At 41.6% G+C, this 11509-nt stretch overlaps 1 protein-coding gene across 1 annotated transcript in view; it reads left to right on the forward strand.

Annotated features, from left to right (window-relative positions):
* Positions 1-11022, forward strand: part of ALG8 (ALG8, alpha-1,3-glucosyltransferase) — a 48609-nt gene extending 37587 nt beyond the window's left edge. Inside the window, exons 7-12 of the mRNA XM_011989712.1 lie at positions 717-837; positions 3910-4049; positions 6492-6631; positions 8968-9065; positions 9374-9446; positions 10776-11022. Coding sequence (XP_011845102.1) covers positions 717-837; positions 3910-4049; positions 6492-6631; positions 8968-9065; positions 9374-9446; positions 10776-11007 — 804 coding nt within the window. The 3' untranslated portion in view covers positions 11008-11022. The remainder of the gene's footprint in view (positions 1-716; positions 838-3909; positions 4050-6491; positions 6632-8967; positions 9066-9373; positions 9447-10775) is intronic.
* Positions 11023-11509: the final 487 nt, after the last annotated feature.

The following is an 11509-nucleotide window of genomic DNA, read 5'->3' on the forward strand; positions in this document are numbered from 1 at the left end:
CCAAAGTGCTGGGATTACAGGTGTGAGCCACCGCTCCTGGCCCAATAGGGTAGTATTCTTTCAGACATTTTTGTGCACATTCAAATATGTATATATGTATACATGTATATGTTTATACGTTACACATACACAAACACAGAATTGATCTTCATTATTTGTATATTCTGTCCTTGTAAGTTTACCTACTTGATAAAATGTATTTGTAACAAAATCAATAATTTTGTAGTCTTACATGGACAGCAAACATTCTAAAGTGCATAGAAATTAACAGATGTTCAGATATTTTCTTTTTTCCTCTTCTTCCCTGCCCTGAAATCAACTAATTAATTTTAATTCTTACTAAAACTGAAATGCATCACATCTTTCGTAGTCTTCCCAGCTCTCCCCTTCACCCTAGTAGACATGGATAAGCTGCAGTCTGTGTTTTGCTTTGTAGCTTGTAAATTCTTCCATTATTATACTTACAATAGTACGGACTGGTATTCAAAGTATTTTTGTGTATATTGTCCCACTGGAGAGTGGACAAAGTGAGACCAAAAAAGGTTCTGTGAACTTACATTGTGGTGAGCATACAACCACTTACTTGAAGGAATAGAGACTAGAACCCAGACCCCATAACATTCTACACACTATACCATAGAGAGTTCCCTAGTTCTCTTTTTGAATTTGAAAAAGATTGATGACTGTTTAATCAGTTTCATTTCTCTTTTCAACAGAATCAGCTGCCTCAAGTCTTTTCCCGACTCTTTCCTTTCAAGAGGGGCCTCTGTCATGCATACTGGGCTCCAAACTTCTGGGCTTTGTACAATGCTTTGGACAAAGTGCTGTCTGTCATCGGTATGGTAGCAAGCATTTTTAACTCAGACTCTGAATATTGAAAGGACTAGGCACATGGAGAAATGGAAGAACCTTTGTGTTTTGAATGTGGCCGAATTGTTTGTTCTCCAGTCCTGCATTTCAGCCTTCAGGATGAACAGGGGGAGCAGTTCTTGGGACTGAGGCTTTAGTGCAATAAACAGACTGTTTTCCTTATAAAAGCTCCTTGTGGTAATGAGGTTACTGATCCTTTCCTGTGGAAACAGTAAAATATTTAGACACTTTATAAAGGTAATTTTTGCCTTAATTAAAAAATTATTTGGCAGCAGCAGTTAACCCTACTTTTTTCCCCCCTTCTCACCATTCCTATTCAAACCCCTACTTATTTTTAGAGACAGGGTCTCACTGTGTCAGCCAGGCTGGAGTGCAGTGGTGTTGAGATCATAGCGCACTGCAGCCTTAAATTCCTGGGCTCCAACAATCCTCTTGACTCAGCCCCCTGAGTTGCTGGGACCACAGGTGCATACCACCACACCTGGCTGATTTTTAAATTTTTGTTTTTTAGAGATGAGGGTCTCACTGTGTTGCCTGGAGTGGGATCAAACTTCTAGTCTCAAGTGATCCTCCCACCTTGGCTTCCCAAAGTGCTGGAATTACCAGCACAAGCCACCATGCCCGGCCCACTCCACTTTTAAACCTAAACATATAAGAAACAAGAAAGAAGAATATGTAAGTTGTGACTCTGGGTATTAAACCAATAAGGAAAATAACCCTGTATTTTAACATGAGATGAGAAGAAATGAAAAACCCAGGCTATGCTGTTTAAAATTTGGGTTATAATGAAAAATAAGTTATGCTTTGAGATGGTTCTACTAAAAATAACTCACTCTGGGTAACAGTCTTTCATTTGTGAATACAACCTAGCTTGGTGGGAAAATGGCATGATCAAGAGTGGTGGTCAGCAAACTTTTTCTGTAACTGGCCAGATAATATTTTGAGCTGTGCAGGCCACACCCAGTGCATGTGTATATGTGTGTCTGTGTCTGTATTTCTGTATGCACACATTTGTTTAAAACCTTATAAAAGTAAAAACCATTCATAGCTTCAGTGCTGTGCAAAAACTGGGCACAGGCTAGATTCGGCCCTTGGACTCCAGATCTGGAATCTGATGACTTGGTTTGGAGGCTCACCTGCATAAATTGCTATCGCAATGTGTGGCATTGACAAGTCATTTGCTTCCTTTCGTCTTACTTTCCTCACTGTACGAAAGGCATGCTAGTACTTTACCTGTTCCCATACGGTGTGTTGTGAGGAACAGAAGCAAAATTTAAAAAGTACTAGGTTATCAGCAGCAGGGACTTTGGAGCCAGACAAACCTGAGTTCAGTTTTACCACCTATTAGTTGTGTGACTTTGGGCAGGTTACTCCATCTCTGTACCTCACGGGGCTAAAAGTAGTAAGTGCAGAGCCCTGGGCACATGATAGACACTCCATGCATGGTGGCCACTCTTACTGTTTTTGATAAGTACTTGGAGGAAATCATACACTGTGTATGTGATGACCTTACATTGTGTCACCATGTTGCTCACTGTGAATCTAGCTTTGATGTACATGGCATTCTTACAGAGTAATTCCTAACATTTATATTTCAAAAACAGCTTTAGACAGCCAGCACAGTTTGAGGTACAAGGGTCAGTTGCCTTGTCTGAGTCTGGAAGCTATACTGTACCTCACTTGTGTGTCTGTCTCTTTGAAGATGTTTTACTTGGAAAGTCAGTGTCAGAGTTAGACAACTTTGTTTTAGGGAGATAGTTACTAGCTGTAAGAGAGAATCAGCAGGCCAAAGGGGAAAGGGGAAGAGGTTAGTAAGTAGAAAATATTTTGGTAGTCTACATCTTTCCCACATTGCACTCATTTTGACTGGCATTTGACAGGGCCCTATAGGGACTCAGACTGTCCCTGTCTGTCCTATTATCCGGAGCTTGTTGAGGCTTATATTGTCATTCTCTGAATTGATTTATTTAATAACCAAGTATTTATTGAGCTCCTATGTACTGGCGATAGAAATAACTCATCATCATTCCTGCCTTCAAGGAATACAGTATAGTAGAGGAAATGAGCACATAAACAAGTGCAGTGCCTTGTGGTGAACACTGCTAGAGTGAGCTCGCTCGGCTAGGCACGTTGGCTCAGGCCTGTAATTCTAGCACTTTGGGAGGCAGAGGTGGGCGGATCACCTGAAGTCAGGAGTTCGAGACCAGTCTGGCCAACATGGTGACACCCCGTCTCTACTAAAAATACAAAAATTAGCCAGGCATGGTGGCACATGCCTGTAATCCCAGTTACTGGGGAGGCTGAGGCAGGAGAATCACTGGAACCTGGAATGTGGGAGGCAGAGGCTGCAGTGAGCCTAGATGGTGCCACTGCTTTCCAGCCCCTGTCTCTGGGTGACAGAGTGAGACTCCAGCTCAAAAAAAAAACAAAACAAAAAAGTAAGCTCACAAGAAAATCGGTTCTGCTTATTGATTTAGGAGCTTTCTCAGGTGATTGAATTAGAAGTTCATTTGGCAAAGGGAGTTGCCTAAGCAGAGGGATACAGGTGTTAAGAGTGGTATATTGAGGACCCACAGTTATTTCATTGTGGCCAAGCTGCATTTAACAAAGTAGAGATGAGATTGGACAGGTTGGAAGGGGCAACAAGACCATGGAAGACACTGGATACTATGTTTAGGAATACAGGGTTTCTCCTATAGGAGACGAAGGATTCAAAGTTCCTTCATGACATGCTCAGATTGTTCTAGAAGCTTGCTTTCAGAGGTGAGAGCAGATTACCATTTGTGCCACCTGCTGGCAAGTTTCCTATAAGCTGCTCAAATTCCCTGTTCCAATGCAAAGAGCTGCTTTATATATTACAATCTTGAGACCAGAGGCATTTTGGGTAGAATAGTATAGGGCTAAATTCAGGAAAGCTTAGCTTTGAAGCATCAATAAGACTTAGTAGCTTACTTTTTTTCCTCAAGGAATTACTTGTTAATATATGGTATCTCGCTGATAAAGATAAAAATAAAACAAAACAAAATGTCTGTTTAATAGGTTTGAAATTGAAATTTCTTGATCCCAACAATATTCCCAAGGCCTCGATGACAAGTGGTTTGGTTCAGCAGTTTCAACACACAGTCCTTCCCTCAGTGACTCCCTTGGCAACCCTCATCTGCACACTGATTGCCATATTGGTAAGAACTCAACAGATGGTACTCATTTCTTAAGTTTTCTCTGCTTTCCTTTTGTCTGGCTGATTAAATTTCAACTTTCAAGCTCTTCCAACTGTAGGATAAATTTCATGCCTGTAATCCTTCTGCAGATTGAAGCATTTCCTAGCAATTCTTAGAGTAACTTTGAACACCATAAGGAAGGATTACCAGTAAAGCCTCTGTGAGAGATTCTTGCCAGTGGCTGTTAGACCATCTGTTCACCCTGGGGGAAGGGAAAAAGAAAAGCCCAGGGAGGAAGAGGCATGGATCATGCTGCGAAAAAAAGAAGGAAATGTTTGTGGCAGGGACATCCAGATTTGGTTTGTTTTTCTCATCCTTAGCTAAATCATCAAAATTCCAAATGTATCTGGACAGTGTGGATATTTTGTCTTGATGGTGATAATGAGTTGAGAGAGTCAACAATGGCTTTTTGAACCTAAGATGAGTCTAATATGAGTAAGATGCTCTTAGAGGCCTCATTCTAAGTACTTGAGAAATTTTCGTTTCTAAAATTTCATTAGTGATTACAGTGACTTCAATTTCATGGTATAATTTTAGTAGAATTCAATATAAACAACTCAATCGTTTCGATAATTACACTCATCTTTAATTTTGGTTTCTGAATGTTTCAAACCTGCTAGCAACCACCTGACTCCACTTAATTACATGGCAGTACAGGTATGTAGATAATTAAGCTCTGTTGGCCTGTTTGTTCACAGATTTTAATTGAGGTAAAACGTTTTTCCTAAAATTTCAGCCTTATGAGGTACATATAGTTTCTATGGCTTTCCAGCCCATAAAACTAGATATTTGTTAATATGGTAAATCTCATTTATTGGCTCAAAGTATCTGTGGACTTCTGTAGTTTGACCTATTAGGTTCATTAATAAGTGAACTATTAGTAAACTATGAAGATATAGTAAGTTGTTAGACGGTATATCACAGAACTTAATTATTAACTTTGATAGTATAATTAATTTTTTTTTTTTTTTTTTTGAGACAGAGTCTTACTCTGTCGTCCAGGCTGGAGTGCAGTGGTGATTCTCCTGCCTCAGCCTCCCGAGTAGCTGGGATTACAGGTGCCTGCTTCCGCACTCGACTAATGTTTTTGCAGTTTTTTTGTTTTTGTTTTTGTTTTTTGAGACGGAGTCTTGCTCTCTCGCCAGGCTGGAGGGTAGTGGCGCGATCTCAGCTCACTGCAACCCCCACCTCCTGGGTTCAAGCGATTCCCCTGCCTCAGCCTTCTGACTAGCTGGAACTATAGGTGCACGTCACCACACCCGGCTAATTTTTTTTTTTATTTTAGTAGAGACAGGGTTTCACCATGTTGGCCAAGATGGTCTCGATCTCCTGACCTCGTGATCCACCCACCTCGGCCTCCCAAAGTTCTGGGATTACAGGTGTGAGCCACCACACCCGGCCTTTTTTGTAGTTTTTAGTAGAGACGGGGTTTCACCATCTTGGCCAGGCTGGTCTTGAACTCCTGACCTCGTGATCCACTCACCTCAGCCTCCCAAAGTTCTAGGATTACAAGCATGAGCCACCACGCCTGGCCAATTTTTTTTTTTGAGACGGAGTCTTGCTCTGTCACCTAGGCTGAAGTGCAGTGGTACAATTTCAGCTCACTGCAACCTCTGCCTCCCGGGTTCAAGCGATTCTCTTGCCTCAGCCTCCAGAGTACCAGGGAATACAGGTATGTGCCACCATACCCAGCTAATTTTTTTTTTTTTGTATTTTTAGTAGAGATGAGTTTCACTCGTTGGTCAGGCTGTTCTTGAACTCCTAACCTCAAGTGATCTGCCTGCCTGGGCCTCCCAAAGTGCTGGGATTATAGGCATGAGCCACCATGCCCAGCCAGTAGAATTAATTTTAATGAGTTAACGATATACATCAAGGCCAGGTGTGGTGGCTCAAACCTGTAATCCCAGCACTTTGGGAGGCCAAGGCGGGCAGATCACGAGGTCAGGATTTCAAGACCAGCCTGGCCAACATGGTGAAACCCTGTCTCTATTAAAAATACAAAAATTAGCTGGGCGTGGTGGCATGCACCTGTAATCCCAGCTACTCGGGAGGCTGAGGCAGGAAAATCACTTGAACCCGGGAGGCAGAGGTTGCAGTGAGCTGAGATCGCGCCAGTGCACTCCAACCTGGGCGACAGAGCGAGACTCCATCTCAAAAAAATATATATATATATACACACACACACACACACACACACACACGTCAAATGCCAATTTTTTCTGAGTTGTTGCTTTTATGTTAACTTTTGTTAGACTGTGCACAAAGTGATCAATGATTTGGTTTCATGAATTGTCTAAGATCTGCTGTCTCTCAGAGATGATGCAAATTGTATTCACCTGAACTCTGTTTCTGTAAAGTCTATTTCAAATGATACTGAAGTTTATCTTTGCCTATTGTTTCTAGCCCTCTATTTTCTGTCTTTGGTTTAAACCCCAAGGGCCCAGAGGCTTTCTCCGATGTCTAACTCTTTGTGCCTTGAGCTCCTTTATGTTTGGTTGGCATGTTCATGAAAAAGCCATACTTCTAGCAATTCTCCCAATGAGGTAAGCAGATAGCTCAGCCAGTGAGCATTTCGGCATATTTCACAATGTTCCTATTTTCTATTTGCTCTGTCCCTTCTGGTCATGTTCACCAGGATAGGCAAAAACAAAGATGTATAGGAACAGATTTCCTTCTACTAGGACAGGACAGGGATGCTTAACTTGGGATTCTTGGACCCATGAAGGTAGGCAAAAATGCATGTACTATTTCTGTTTCTGCCTTTTTGGAAAAAAGCACTGTAGTGATTAAGTACCATGAAAGCCGGCTTTTAGATCTGATCATTGAGGGGCAGTATGTTATAGAAAAAGCCTGGGCTGGCCCGGCGCGGTAGCTCACGCCTCCAAAGCTCAGCACTTTAGGAGGCCGAGGTGGGCATATCACGAGGTCAGGAGATCGAGACCATCCTGGCTAACATGGTGAAACCTCATCTTTACTAAAAATACAAAAACTTAGCCGGGCGTGGTGACACATGCCTGTAGTCCTAGCTACTAGAGAGGCTGAGGCAGGAGAATCACTTGAACCCGGGAGGAGGAGGTTGCAGTGAGCTGAGATTGCGCCACTGTATTCCAGTCTGGGTGACCGAGCGAGACTCCGTCTCAAAAATGAAAAAAAGAAAAAGCTTGGGCTTTGGCGTCATCCCGTCTAAAAATAAGGTTCCATGGTTCCTTGTTAAGTGTTGTTAGTCGAAGTAAGGATTTAGTCTCTTGTGGAATAATACCTGATACTGTACTACATGTCAGATTTTACAGAACTGTTTTTGTTTTGCATTCTTTCTTTTGAGCCTCACAGTAATCTTTAAGATAAAGGGCCAGGCATGGTGGCTTACATCTGCAATCCCAGTATTTTGGGAGGCTGAAGTAGTGGGTCACTTGATGCCAGGAGTTTGAGATCAGCCTGGCCAACATGGCAAAACCCCATCTCTACTAAAAATACAAAAATTAGCCAGGCATGGTGGTGTATGCCTGTAATCCCAGCTACTTGGGAGGCTGAGGCATGAAGATCCTTTGAACCTGGGAGGCAAAGGTTGCAGTGAGCCAAGATGGCGCCATTGCACTCCACCCTGGGGCAATAGAGCGAGACCTGTCTCAAAAAAAAAAAAAAGAAGATAAAATAAATGGGTATTATTCCCTTTTTTTTTCTTTTTTTTCTTTTTGGTAGAGACAGGGTCTTGCCATGTTGCCTAGGCTGGTCTCAAACTACTGGGCTCAAGCAGTCTTCTACCTCAGCCTCCCAAAGTGCTGGGATTGCAGGTGTGAGCCACCAAAACAGGCTTATTCTCTGTCTTAACATCTGAAGAATCTAGGGCTCAAAATGTCTGTGACTTATCCAAAGTCACACAGGTCACAAGAATTAGAGTTAGGACCTGAATCTTATGATGTTGAGTCTATGATCTTTTCACTATGCCATGCTAAAAAAAACCATTTTAAATGTAATAGTGTCCAATTTAGGCATAGTTGAAACCCAATAGATAGATAAATGGTAATAATAGCCTTTTTCTTGATATTTTTCTTAAATCTTGAGAAATCATTTAAGCTCTGAAAGTACATTAAGCAAATTTGTCAGGCCAGTATATGGCTTGTCTGGGTTCATTTAGTAGCTTGGAGTTTCCAAATTAAAAAGTAAAGCAAAAACTTAATGTCTTTAGTCTGAATTCACACCGAACACCAGCAGGTCAAGGGCATTGTCCAACAGATGAGCTATAGGGTTGGAAATGAAACTCCAAGTCCTGTTTCCCTGACTGCCACCAGTAGGCAGCTCCCAATCCCACAACATTCCCGTCTTTGGAGAAGGCGATTACTCAGGGAAGCAAGATTCTTTTTTTTTTTTGGAGACAGAGTCTCGCTCTGTCACCCAGGCTGGAGTGCAATGGCATGATCTCGGCTCACTGCAACCTCTGCCTCCCAGGTTCAAGCGATTCTCCTGCCTCAGCCTCCTGAGTAGCTGGGATTACAAGCGCCCACCACTATGCCCAGCTAATTTTTGTATTTTAAGCAGAGACGGGTTTTCACCATGTTGGCCAGGCTGGTCTTGAACTCCTGACCTCAGTTGATCCTCCTGCCTTGGCCTCCCAAAGTGCTGGGATTAGAGGCATGAGCCATTGTGCCCGGCCAGAAGCAAGATTCTTTTATGATACCCCTGATTCAGTTTGATACATGCTATTGATTGCTTAAAGTTTCCTACTAGAAAATTAATATTCTCAACTAAATTGAACTTGTGGCAAAATCATCATGTTCTTTTATGCCTAAGCCAGTTCTAATGTAATAAGAGATGCAGTTTATTTAAGCTATTTGCAAGTGTAATATCAGTTGTTGTTTTAAGAAATTATTTTTATTTTTAGCCTTTTGTCTGTGCAAAAAGCAGGAGATGCTTCGATTTTTCTGATTCTGACCACAACAGGACATTATTCCCTCTTTCCTCTGCTTTTCACTGCACCAGGTAAACAGCTTCTTTTGAGAAAGATATATTTGACTATCACACCCTTTTCATCGAGGCCTAGAGATTAATACATCTGATTTAAACAACCCTAAAATCTCTTGGAAGGAGAGAGATCATTCATCTTCTTAAATAAAACCTCCAATTTCCCCTAATTCTCAGCATCTCTGGATGTCACAAAAATGTAAAATTAAACTTAAAAAACATTATTAGCATTATATAGCTGTGTCAGTGTGCTTATATTACTTTCAGCATCATGAGTCTTTCTCTCATCAGCTCAATTATCTTTTTTTTTTCTGTTCTTTTAACAGAACTTCCCATTAAAATCTTACTCATGTTACTATTCACCATATATAGTATTTCGTCACTGAAGACTTTATTCAGGTAATCCAAAAAAAAAGTTTAAAATTATACTTACTGTTGTGAAATGTTTACACCTAAATGGTCAGATAAGCTTTTTAAATTTTATTTTTAAGTTATAACAGTAATATGACAACATTACAAAAAACATTGGTAAATAGGGGGAGAAATCACTCAATCCCATCACTCAGGTGAGACAACATAGTTTGTGTCTTTAGTTTGGGGGATTATTTGAGGAAGACTACTTAAAATAAAATCTTATATGAAAACTCAAAAACTGAATGTAAAATATGCTTTATGAATAAAGCTATTAAATACAGATGCATATGGAAAAAACCAGAAGTTACTATGGTTTTTTTGTTTGTTTGTTTTTTTGAGATGGAGTTTCACTCTTGTTGCCCAGGCTGGAGTGCAATGGCGTGATCTCAGCTCACCACACCCTCCGCCTACTGGGTTCAAGCAATTCTCCTGCCTCTGCCTCCCGAGTTACTGGGATTACAGGCATGCGCCACCATGCCCAGCTAATTTTTGTTTGTTTGTTTGTTTGTTTTTGGAGACGGAGTTTCATTCTTGTCGCCTAGGCTGGAGTGCAATGTCGCGATCTCCACTCACTGCAACTTCTACCTCCTTGGTTTAAGCGATTCTCCAACCTCAACCTCCTGAGTAGCTGAGATTATAGGCATGCGCCACCAACACGACCGGCTAATTTTTTGTATTTTTAGTAGAGATGGGGTTTCACCATGTTGGCCAGGCTGCTCTCGAGCTCCTGACGTCAGGTGATCTACCCACCTCGGCCTCCCAAAGCGCTGGGATTACAGGCGTGAGCTGCCGTGCCCGGCTAATTTTGTATTTTTAGTAGAGACGGGGTTTCTCTATGTTGGTCAGGCTGGTCTTGAACTCCCAACCTCAGGTGATCCATCCACCTCGGCCTTCCGAAGGTCTGGAATGACAGGCATGAGCCACTGCGCCTGACTGTGTGCAAATTTTTACTACAGAATTATAGGTGGAAACTTTTTCTTTTCTAAACCGTATGTAATGTTAACTATAATTTTTTTTTTGAGACAGAGTTTCACTGTTATTGCCCAGGCTGGAGTGCAATGGCATGATCTTCTGCCTCAACCTCCCAAGTAGCTGGGATTACAGGCCTGTGCCACCCTGGTCGGCTAATTTTTGTATTTTTAGTAGAGATGGGGTTTCTCCATGTTGGCCAGATTGGTCTAGAACTTTTGACTCTGGCCTTGGCTATAATAATTGACAACAAGACAGTGCAGATGGGGAAGCTTTAGCTAGGAAATGTTTGCTAAACTAGGATGACTCATCTAAAATCAGACTTTTCTATCCTTTTTCCTTCAGAAAAGAAAAACCTCTTTTTAATTGGATGGAAACTTTCTACCTGCTCGGCCTGGGGCCTCTGGAAGTCTGCTGTGAATTTGTATTCCCTTTCACCTCCTGGAAGGTGAAGTACCCCTTCCTCCCTTTGTTACTAACCTCAGTGTATTGTGCAGTAGGCATCACATATGCTTGGTTCAAACTGTATGTTTCAGTATTGATTGACCCTCCTGTTGGCAAGACAAAGAAACAATGAATAAAGGAACTGCTTGGATGTGTGCCAAGCAATTATTTCATGGGAAATTAACCAGAACTTGAAGAAAGTTGCCAGTGGCATCAGCCATTCCTAGAACTGTTTAGAGCACCATTCTTCCTCACTTATTCTTGCCCAGCCTAGCAACCTGATTGTCACCATGGTGAGAAGCCACTAGCCCTCCATAAGCACTGAAACACATCTGAAAAAAAATCTCGCCTTTCCCTGTTAAAATTGTCTGAGATCATTCAGACTGCTGTGCTTGCTCAAGCCAAATGGGGAGTCTGATTAACTGCATAATTACTTGTAGCCTATGCTAACCATTGTGAGGATATAAAGCATAATTAGAATCCTGTGCTAAGGAAATAGAAATGAAATGCCATTTTGTATGCACAAAAAAACTTCTGGATTGTTACCAGCTGCTACATTTTCTTCTTGACAGGTACACAGCAGATGGTGTACTGTCCCCATTCTGTACACCTTGTTCCAGATTTTTTTTCTTTGA

Source organism: Mandrillus leucophaeus, unplaced genomic scaffold (assembly GCF_000951045.1).
Source record: "Mandrillus leucophaeus isolate KB7577 unplaced genomic scaffold, Mleu.le_1.0 Scaffold360, whole genome shotgun sequence".
In the NCBI taxonomy this organism is placed as follows: domain Eukaryota; kingdom Metazoa; phylum Chordata; class Mammalia; order Primates; family Cercopithecidae; genus Mandrillus; species Mandrillus leucophaeus.